Here is a 12,254-nt window from a genome sequence, read left to right as displayed (position 1 = left end):
ACCTTGTTTTTGGTCGCCATTACTTCTGCCAGATGTATCTCTGAGCTTAAAGCCTTATGTATCAAGAGTCCATACTTGATTTTTCATAGAGATAGAGTGTCTTTGAGAACTAATCCTTCCTTTCTGCCAAAAGTGATCTCTGAAATGTCCATTAATCAAACCATTGAATTGCCAGTTTTCTTCCCCAATCATTCAAACAAAGGAGAGTATTGCCTACATACCCTAGATATTCACAGGCAAATTTGCTTCTACTTGAACAGGACTAAGGCATCTCGTAAATCAGACCAGTTATTTTTGGCCTATTCTGGACCTAGACTAGGATGTGCTGTTGCTAAGGTCACATTGGCTAGATGGTTGAAAGACTGTGTGACCTTCATTTATACACAATGTAATATTCCATTGCCGACTACCATAAAGGTTCATTCGACAAGGTCGGTGGCAACTTCTGCTGCCTTCCGTGCCAGAACTTCTTTACATGACATCTGTGCAGCTGCAACTTGGGCTATGCCTCATACCTTCATCAATCATTACAAACTGGATTTGGCCTCCAGGGGAAGAGCATCTTTTGGTTCTATGGTGCTCAGGAATGTCCTTCCATGAGAGTCTCCCAGGAATAGAGGTAGCTGGGGACCCTGTCCCATACGTAAGGAATGAACGAGGATTAACAATATTAGATAAAGAAGTTATATCTTACCATAACGTTCCATCTGTATTGTTGATCCTCGTTCAGTCATTACGACCCTCCCTCCTTCCCCCTCCTGTTGCTTCTAGTGGATCTCACCATCCGGTTCTATTAGGTCATTTGACCAGAGATAGCCTCTACCTTCCATTGACTTGCAAACTCAATCTGAGGTGAGAGGGGAATTCTGGGTAAGAGCTTTAGCTCGAGAATTTGTAGTGGACGCGAGCTTGGAAGATGGCCGGCTCGGTTCCGAGGTCGGAACCGATACCCATACATAATGACTGAACGAAGATCAATAATACAGATGGAACATTATGGTAAGACATAACTTCTTTTTCTTCCATAAAAGGAATATGTTGGAGATGTGAGCAAGTACACAATGCAGACTGGAACCACATTTTCTTTGATTGTGCTAAAATTAATTCATTTTGGAATGGTATTAATAACTTTCTACAAGCTTTATTTAATGAATCATTTTATTTAACTAAAGCTCTTGTATTATTAAATGTGAACAAAGGTCCTCATTTGAATAGGTCAAACATGTATGGACTATACTCGCAATTTCAAGGAAGTGTATAACAAGAAGATGGAATACAAACACAACACAATACCAACTTTGGAAGACTTCTACAGCCTACTGAAGACCATTGGAAATTAAAACTAAAGAACTAAGAATTTATCCAAAGCCATTTATCAACAACCCTTGGGGAAAAGTCTTATCATTGATTGGCACTATACAATAATTGATCAGACACTCTGATAATAGATTGGACATACTTATAAAGTAACTGAATACATTAAGATCTGTTATAGTGTCAGGCTAATGTAAATAGTGTACATAGTTATTTAACATGTTATGTATAAATACTATGGAATTCATTCAAATGTATTTGAAAAATAAAAAAAAGAATTTGGCACATCTTATTACTAAGGGTGTTGCATCCAGGAAAAAAGAGGTCATTGTCTCCCTCTACACTTCCCTCATTAGGTCAATCATCGAGTACAATGCCCCATTTGGCATGTACCTCACTAGACACCTGCAACAACTGGAGAGGCCACAAAAGTACCTCACAAAGAGAATCCTAGGCCTTAAACATGTGTCCTATATAGACAGACTCAAAAAGCTCCAAGTATTCTCTATCTCATATCGTCTACTTAGAGGTGATCTCTGCTTGACTTACAAAGCCATGTCTGACCCAGCTCTGTTAGAAATGCTACATCTAAAGAAATCTCAATCCCTCCACACCACACACTCCAGAGACCTCAACCGCATTACCACAATCAACAGAACAAGCTGGAGGGACAGGTTCATAACCCAGAAACTGCCCATGCTATGGAACAGACTTCTCATAAATGTCAAACAGACTACCTCACTGGCCCTCTTCAAGAGGAATCTTGATGAGTGGATGGGTAATAGAAAGTTCACCCCTGGGATCACTCCAGTGGCTCTACTTTACAGAGGGACTGGGAACTAAGGTCGGGTGGCACAATGCCAGCATAATCCTATGGGCTAGGCTTGTAAAGGCTCCAGGGCCATTAGCCTAGTACACACCTATGAACCTGTATCTACAGATTTTAGTAACTACAGACCAATAACAATTCTCTCCCCCTCTTCAAAATATTAGAGAAATGCATCCGTATACAGCTGATGTAATATCTAACCTCAAATAATCTGCCCTCAGAAACACAACATGGCTTTAGGTCCCAGCAGAGCACTACAACTGCTCTACTACATTTTCCTAATATAATAAACCAACATAGAAGCAATGGTGTGCTGGTGTCTACCATGTTCCTAGACTTGTCAAAGGCATTTGATATGTCTCACACCAACAACTGCTTGTTCGACTCTCCTCAATTTGACTTTCACAGTACTTCTTGTTGTGGTTTCTTAGTTACTTATCTGAAAGGCAACAAGCCATTAAATGGCAACAAACCTACTCATCCTTTCAACTAGTTACTACAGGTGTCCCTTAGGGCTCTATCCTCAGTCTTCTCCTATTTATATATTTATTAATGACCTCCACACCTCCACTTACCATACTAGTTTAGTTCAGTATGCAGACAAGTCAAAATTAATATGTACAGCCTCAACAATAAATAAAGCATTACCCAAAAATGTTTCTCCTCTTCAGATACCTGGCTCAAAGAATCAAATCTCCCACTCAACCCCAAGGAAACTGAGCTAATATATTTTACCTCAAAAATTTGCCAAACTCAAAAGGAATCTTTTACCATAAAGTCAGCAAATATTATCAATGAAACTGTAACTCACAGTAAACTTCTAGACATTATAGTGGACAACAGTCTTAAATATGACCAGCATATACTGCATACCATTAAATCTACACACCAGAAACTAGGCTCCATTTATAGGATCATCAAAATGAGGGAAAATCAGGCAGTGAGAGAATATGACTATAACAGAAAACTAGAGCAGTGACTAGTCCTGGTCCTTTGTCTTGGAAAAAAGTTGGCCTAATTACTAATTTAAGAGAATGTTAGTATGTGGAATCTGACTGAGTCTGCATGTGGAGGATCAGGAAGCCAGTCTGAATGCTGCTGCCATACAGGAATATGATAGCAGGAAAGAGAGGAGGAAATAAGAGCACAAAGTGAGAAGCCCTTTAATTCTGGAGAAGAAATGACAAGGATGTCTGAATGGTGCATGGAACATCGTAGGATGAAGACATAATCCTCAGTCCTACAGTAATGTAGTAGAACTTGAGTAACCAGGGAGAAGTCACCTTGTGTTGTTGCATGGGCTTAAAAAAGTAGGTAAGTACAGAGAAAATGAAAGTCAGGTGTTCTTACTGGAATCAAAGTAGATTAAGCATTTTCTAACATTAACAGATTGGCAGCAGTATAAAGGAAAACATTAGTAAGTATTTTGCATTTTAGACAGCAGATAGAAGTAATCTAAAAGTTGAAACCATGCAGTGATTTATATCTTTACAAGACAGTTATTGGAATAAGAGTGGCATTTGTTACTCTATGGGAACTAGTTCAGAATACCAAATGCACAATATATTTGTGTACTGTAGAAAGCCAGCTTGAGATTTTAATAAGTAGCCGCATGTTTTCTGTTAATCATTCTTTTGTAGTACGCATTGGAACGTTTAAAACTAATGTGTGAATCTGCACTGAGCCGGAGCCTGTCTGTGGAGAATGCTGCAGAAATATTAATACTGGCAGAGCATCACAGTACAGATCTACTGAAGACAAAGGCTTTGGAATTCATCAACCAGTGAGTATCACACAGATGGTATCGCCATCATAGCTACATTTGTCAACACTTATGGGGTATAGGAATATGTACTGTTTTATAGGGTTTGATATCTGATCATTTCAAACTGTTTTTCTTTAAGCAGATCTTACCTTAAGGGGGCTTTTCCAGTTGATAGCACTGTGTAAGGGCTTTCCTGTACTCTCATTTGTCTGATAATAAACAGCTTTTCTCTTAGCATATCTCACAGATGAGGGTGTTTCTCTTTTCTCTGAAATTCATCAGTTGCAATTTATTGTTTCAGTGTCCTGAGGACAGCTAAGAATACATTTATTTTATAATTTATGTTCTTGTAGGTATTGTAAGTAATTTTAATTGCTTACTTATGTAACTATTGGAAGACAGGCAAGATGCGCTTATATTTACCATATGCCATTTCTAACTAAGGGCTTAAACTAAATGTTCCAAAACTGCCCTAAAAGATTCTCAGATAAAATGTTTCTACTGTCTAGAACCACAATGTAGAAAGACTGAAAGGAGTGTGCCAAGTTTAATGAAACAACAATTAAATATTGGCAGATAATGCACAGAAGCCTATATTAAAAAAAATAATAAACTAGTGAAAATGATGTAATGTAAGAAAGGCCCTATAAAGGCTGAAGGTAGTAATGCAGAAGCTGGAAAAAAAGAGGGCAAACCCCCCCAAAAAAAAATAAAACAATAAAAACAGAAAGTAGATATGAAAAAATGAGAAAAAAATGAAGAAAGGATTAACAGGAGAAAATAAATAGGAAATTATTTTCATAGTTGTGTCATTAAAAGTGAAATCTGTTGCTAGTGGCCACACAAACAATCTTACAAAATGGAGAACGTAGTAACAAACTTGACTTCTTTCTAGCGCCTTGACAAATGCCTTTAATAGAGTATAACAATACCAATTCCTCACTTCATTTATATATTAAAACAACATTAATAAAGCAATTAAAAACAACTCATTACAAGAGCCATTTCCAATTAAGCTCTCTGAGAATGCAGACTTTCCTTCACTTCCCTTGGCCCAAAGGAGTGATTATATGCAAGAACACTTCCATAATAGATCCAATACAAGTGGAAGAGGTCGGAAGAGGGGACAAACAGATACAACGTGGGGAAGACAACAACCACAGAACCAACAGGGAAAAAGAAAAAGATGGTACTAACTTTTTAAAGACTGTCTTCTTCTTCTTTCGGCTTTTTCCGTTTAGGGGTCGCCACAGCGGATTATCTGTCCGCTCATGATTGGCAGTGGAGTTTTACAGTGTTGATTTGCCAGCCTGGTGCCCAACCTTCCACAGAAGGTGCGCACATGCGCGCACACACACACACACACACACACACACACACACACACACACACACACACACACACACACACACACACACACTCACACCTAGGGCCAATTTAGAGTGTCCCATCCACCTACTGCATGTCTTTGGCATGTGGGAGGAAACCGGAGCACCCGGAGGAAACCCACACGACCACAGGGTGGACATGCAGACTCCGCACAGAAGGAACCCCAGCCGAGAATCGAACTGGAGAACCTCTTGCTGTGAGGTGGCAATGCTACCCGCTGCACCACCGTGGCCGCCCACTAACTTTTTAAAGACTGTAAATACCAATAGTAGTTTTGATAAACATTATGTCTTTAATCTAACTGGTCATCATTTTTCTGACACTGAATTAGCAGTATTAAACTGTGGTATTAAATTTGTTCCAACTGTTATATCTAAAATGTATTCTTTTAAAATAGATGTCTTTAAATTAGTGAGGAAGTTACACTTATTATGTTTCATTTCAAAGTATGATAACAGTACAGAAGTAATGAATTCTTTTGAAGTGAATAATTCTTTGAATGAAACAGCATCTATGGAATTTTTTTCATGTGATTCTTCTTTTGAAAGTTATGAGACTGAGAATGCTTGTTGTCTACTGCCGACTGATAAAATTAGTAGTAGAAGCAACTATATACCTCCTTTTATTAATGAAACAGTTAAATATGTTTCTAGTGTAGTAAATTATTCTATACAAAATATTTTTAAGCAAAAGAATAATATTTCATATAATTTAACAAAAAATGAATGGGAGGCGCTGAAAGCTATGAGAAATAGAAATTATATTATTTTTAAACTTTCAAATAAAGGTAATAAATTAGTTGTGATGACTGTTGAACAGTATTATAAAATGTGCATGGATAATCTGAATAATGATGAAGTATATAGAGTTGCACTGTGGAAGGAATATGAAGAAGCTTTATCAGCCTATAATGAATTAATATATAGGGGACACAGGTTGGGATATTTTACTAAGAATGATATAGAGAAGACATTTTCCACAGATAAATGCTCAATGGCTAAATGTTACTGTCTTCCCAAGTTACATAAAAATAAGTGTAATCCCCCAGGTCGCCCCATAGTTTCTGCATGTAACTATTTCCTGCATAACATTGGAAGTGTGTTGCATGAACAACTGTTACCTAAAGTTGTAAAGCTGTCTTCTTATATTAGAGACACTTTTGATTTTTTGGAAAAGGTGAGAAAAATTAAATGGAATGAAAATAGATATTGGATAGTGATAGATGTTAAAAATTTATATATTAACATCTCACATGAATTAGGTATTGAGGCTCTTAGGTTTCATTTGGGAGATAACTTATTATGTAATGGACTAAGTACAGTTTTGTCTCAAAAATAATTTCTTTGAATTTAATAGCACTTTGTACCAACAAATAAAGGGAACAGCAGTGGGAGCAGTGTTTGCTCCAATGTACGCAAATCTATTTATGGGACATTTTGAAGTACAATTCCTTTATAGAATTAATTTTTTAGAAATTATGTGGTAGAATACTACCGTTACATAGATGATTTATTTTTTCTATGTGAAGGTGGTAGGTCCAGTGTAAATAATTTCATTCATGAGTTAGATCATAATAATTTTGGAATTAATTTTGATGGTGCACAGTGTGGTGAAAGAGTGACATTCTTAGATGTGAATCTAGAGACAGAAGGAAACAAAGTGGTGACTTCTGTTCATTATAAGTTTGAGGGGGTAAATAATTTCATATATGGAACCAGTTGTCATCCTTCACATTTAATATCTGTACTTCCTTATAATGAATTGTTGCGTATTTCAAGATTAACCAGTGATATAAAGAAAAAGAGAAAGAAATTGAACAAATTTGCAATAAATTTATACAGAGAGGTTATAGTGCAGTGTGTGTAGAGCAAGCTAAAAATAGCCTTATGCTAGGAAGTCAAGTTAAAAAACTGGTGGACTATAAAGGCAGACCAGATAGGAATAAAAATAATAAAACAGTGGATGAAATATTTTTTGTAACCACTTATGGTGTTTATACGGAAAAGTTGGTTAAAATAATGATGTCCCATTGGAATTATTTAATACAGGATCCCTTTTTGGGAGAATTATTACCTCAAAGACCTATGGTGTCATATAAACGGGGGAAAAGCATTAAAGATATGTTGGTGCATGCCCAGTTTAATTTTCCTGCAATAAGGCTGAATAAACATATATCAAATTTAGGTTTTAGAGCTTGTGGACATTGTAGTATATGTAGTCATACAGTGTGTTCTTTTGATAAAATAAATGGACAGAAGTTTGATTTGAATGATAGTTATGGCTATGTGATGGAAGGAATTATTTATGTACTTAAATGTGAATGTAACTTATTTTATATAGGGGAATCTAAACAAAGTTTCCGTGTTAGATTTTTAGAACATTTAAGAAATATTAGAAATGAAAAAGTGGAAAGCCCATTAGGATTACATTTTAAAATGTACCACAACAGTAATGGGAGTAAATTAGAAGGTACTATTTTGGAAAAAGTGCATTGTGAAAGAGGTATGTGTTTAAAAAGTAAATTGCAATGGAAAGAAGCACTTTTTATTTTAAAATTTGACACCCTGCATCCTAATGGGTTAAACAGAGAGCTTAATTGGAAATGGCTCTTGTAATGAGTTCTTTTTTTTTTCCAAAATCTCTTTATTTCAATTTTCTTTTTTCAAATAACAATAATACAGTAACTCAAAAACACAAATAAACAATACAAATACCTATCTAAAGAAAACAGACAACAATCTCGTTCCGAGAAAATTATAAATATATATATATATATATATATATATATATATATATATATATATATATACAATATATACACAAGAAGTCACTACATCATCAAGTAAAGTATGAGAATTCTTATGTTCATTTGGTCTCATAAGGGATAGTTAAAATGGGGATAGTCTATATATAAAGTAAAAATAGAAATTTAACCATTTATTTGTATGTTTAGGGTAAATATCTAGTTACACATATACTAAGAGAAGAGAGAAGATGCAAGAAAGACTGGTTATATTACATTCATTTCTTATTTAAAGGTTAGCTTTTCATGACAATTTGTAGGCAAATTTTATTTGTCAAGAATTATATCTAGCAAGTAACCCCAATATTTTTGGTAACAGCGTTTGTTTTTTGTTTTTGAATAAATTAATTTGTGAGATGAGATATATTTGATAGCAAGATTGCTAAAATTTTCCCATGTAATTGGTGACATGACATTCCAATTCTTTGTAATAAAGAATTTAATAAGGGCACACATCGTAATAAAGACATGTTTTAATATTTTTGGGAGTTGATTGATATTAATGTACAATATAGCTGTCTCCCAAGTAAGGGTTGATTTTTCATATCCCATCTTCTCTAATCTTACTCTCAAGGAACACCATAAGTTGTGTATCTTAGTACAGTTCTACATGACATGTAAAATATCAGCTGTTTGATCCGGACAATGGGGACATATAGGCGAAAAATTAGGATTGAATTTATTTAATTTAGATAAGGTATAATATAAATTGTTATTTACCATAATTTGTGTATATAACAGCTTCTTGAAAGGAATGAATTTGATTGTATTTTCAATGGCTAGTTTCTTATTTTCTTCAGAGTAATGAGTTGTTCTTAATTGCTTTATTAATGTTGTTTTAATATATAAATGAAGTGAGGAACTGGCATTGTTATACTCTGTTAAAGGCATTTGTCGAGGAGCTAGAGAGAAGTCAAGTTTGTTACTACGAAAAATAAATCTTTGGATTTACTGGCTGAGTCGTTTTCTGGATTTACTTCTTCTTCTGTGGTAACCTAAACTTACAAAATGGGTTTGTAAGGTAACTATTAGTGTGGCATTACATTAACTATTCCCATGTAAGGACATCAGCCAATATTTCACACATTGTACCTCGACTTAAATCAGAACCTTCAAAGCAATCTAGCACTAGGACTAATTATTCATGCTGCAAATTGGATTTGTTTAGTCAAAGTTCAAGAATTCATCTCATCCTACTGCTCATGCATCTTGGAGTCCTTAAGTCATTACAAAGTGTTCCAGTTCTTGGAATTAATGAGGATAGGATATGTCTACCTCTCCACTGGCCCAGGTAAGATTACACTTAACCAGAAGAGCTGCCCTAAACATGATATAATAAAAATAGCTATGGGGAAGGCCCTTTTTTATTTTGTAGCTACAGGTATGTGAGGAACATCCCCATAAGGAGCAAATGGGACAGACAATGGTTCCTTCTATTGTGAGCATCCCCTCCTCTGAACCACCACTTTTGTTCTTCAGTTTCCTGATATTTATTTTACCAATGCCAGTGCCACATTCTTTTGCTACACTGACCTGAATCTTACCTTTGTTGATTTTGCAGATATATATATATATATATATATATATTTATTTTTTTCAGTCAAACAAAAGTCTTCCCACTAAAACAGAAATGCATGAACAGCTAAAGTAGGTTAAAGTTATATTCTTTTCTGGAGAGAATTAGATCAACTTGATATGGTCTCACCATGGACAAATTTCTTAGTTTTTAAGGGAAGAGCAGTACAGTGTAATAAAACAAATTAAATAAATGATTCTGATCAGTACAGAAAGCATAGTCAATGCCCCATATCCTTAACATTACAAACCAGATCAACCAAAGACAAATACATTGTTGGTCATTTATACAAACTATAAACAATGGCTCCAAGTGTACATATTAAAAAAAAACAGTGCCATGAAATATATTTGAATAGATCCCACATTCTCACCACAAAAAACAATTTATGAGAAAACACCACAAAGTATGCTCATAAGTCTCATTCTCTGACAGCCAAGACTACAGATACAGTAACAGCTACTACAGCAACAGACATGTAATGTCAAAATACAGTTTAATATTCATTATCTGCTGCAGTAGAAGTGAATGCACAAAATGACAATTAGAAGTCTCAATATGAATAAGAGCAGGACTTACCTGGAAAACAAAAGCAGCAATTAATAAAACTACACCGAATCTGTTCACTAGCAGCCACACACTGTCATTTTGGACTACTGGTCTTCCCCAGCTCAAGCAGCTATGTTTCCAAGGAAAATAAATTTGCCAGTACTACACTTATGATCCTGCCTACTCTGCAAGACTACCCTTTGGAGGTCTGTTCTCTTACTTAGTCACAATCTGGACATCCATCATCACATCACCTTGTGGTTACCTGATGTCATCATAAAGTGCCATATATTGGAATTACTGGGTCCTTCCTCCACAAGAGGTTCAGTCAGGGGATCAGGGAATGATACATCATTATCCCTCTCTTCATAGTGATTGATTGACATACAGGACTATCAGACAGCTCCTAGTAGTGCCATTGTTTTATTTTTGTCCACAGCCTTTGTATGCCCTCCAGCTGACTATTAGTTACTCTGAATGTGCTCCCACTGCCCCATTTTACATTTAGTATTGTTGATACCACCTTGGCAGGGCTGGGAGTGCACCAATGATAGAATGAGAAGGAGAAGTAGTTCAGAGCAAGGCAGCTGTAGTGGGCTTGTATCAGCAGAATATTCCTGTTACTTAAGAGATAAGATACGCCTAAGCTGGATCCACTTCAAGTATATTTTATTTAGCTTGGCTCCTTGACGCAGAAGGATATATTTCTGCCTACAACCCAGATTATCGTGGTCTGAATATTGGCTTTTGGATGCTGGAAGATCCATGGAGTAGAGGGTAGGAACTGGTGGCTTATATGCTGGCTCACCTGTCCTGGGGAATTAAGATGCTGATTTGGAGAATTCTTAGTCAACCTTTTGCTTCCTTACAAGTGGAGGCTTGCATGACACCACCAAGTGTGAACCAGGAAGATGAGGGCCTGGTGACTGCAAACTATGAGGATGAACACACAGAGGAGACTCCTGCATAGGTGTTTGCATCAGCCACTAGAGACTGATGTTAGGGCCACAAAAAATGCCCTCATTGCTAGGATGCTGGCAAGGGCAGAAATCATCTTCATGGCTGTCTGAATGATTGCATTTCTGGAAGGTTCTCACCCCTTAATTGGGGATACCCACTATAGATGAATGAATAGCCTCTAGTCATTTGAGGGACACTTGATGGTCAGCAGTCATGGGGCTTTTATTTAATAGTTGTGATTCACTCGTATAAATTACTTAAGAATATGGATACATTTTAAACATTTATTAAAACTTATGGCAAATTTGGTGGTACTTGATGAAGCTGGTTACCTCTTTGTATAGCTCCATAAACTTACAATGCTAAGTTACAGCATTCTACACAATGCAGTTTTCTTTGCAGTGATGAGTGAAGGTCTCACTTATCAATTGGCGATGGAAGTATGTGAGTGTCTAGCTAAATCTGAGCCATGCCAGGGAAGGTGCTATTTATCCAAATGTGATGGAAGAAGTCAAGTCTACAGCTAAACTGAGCCATGCCGCTTCATAACCATTGAACAGAAGTCAAAGAAAACTGACACAGCTAAATGCTTCAGCAGTGACAAATAATTCAGAAGAGGTACAAACTGAATTATGGAATTTGATTGAAATGTTTGTGAAATATCTGAAATATTTTGGAAGAGGCTGGAGTGGAGGATGTAAAGAGCCTAAAAATAAATAAATAAATAAAACATAGCACCTGTTAAATGCCACCTATTTTAATTTCATTGAAATGTGGAATAAGACAGCAGAGACAGTGAAAGAAATTCATTCTGGTGTAGGGGATGATGTATGGAGGAGAAATCTGATATTGCATGGAGTTTTGAAAAATGGAGATGGAACAGATTTTATGGACTGTGAAAAACTAAGATGGCAGAATAGACAAATTTTTGCAAACTATTTGTTGGGTAATGTAATGGTGAAATGTCTGCTGGCGTTAAATATAGACAACCTAGGTCTATAATGACTGACTTTCTAAAATGCGGCAATTGCAACAACCTGGTAAAAGGTTATCAGTGGCTCTGTGTCCT

The 12,254-nt window shown here is 36.1% G+C and overlaps 1 protein-coding gene across 1 annotated transcript in view; it reads left to right on the top strand.

The window, feature by feature from the left end:
• LOC122788032 (speckle-type POZ protein-like) overlaps positions 1 to 12,254 on the top strand; it is a 123,764-nt gene that overhangs the window by 96,895 nt on the left and 14,615 nt on the right. The window contains exon 7 of the mRNA XM_044054953.1: positions 3,784 to 3,926. Coding sequence (XP_043910888.1) covers positions 3,784 to 3,926 — 143 coding nt within the window. The remainder of the gene's footprint in view (positions 1 to 3,783; positions 3,927 to 12,254) is intronic.

Source organism: Protopterus annectens, chromosome 13.part0 (assembly GCF_019279795.1).
Source record: "Protopterus annectens isolate FY-2018-M chromosome 13.part0, PAN1.0, whole genome shotgun sequence".
Taxonomy (NCBI): Eukaryota; Metazoa; Chordata; order Ceratodontiformes; family Protopteridae; genus Protopterus; species Protopterus annectens.
Note: the sequence above shows the minus strand (reverse complement) of the source record. Positions and strands in the feature narration are given on the sequence as shown.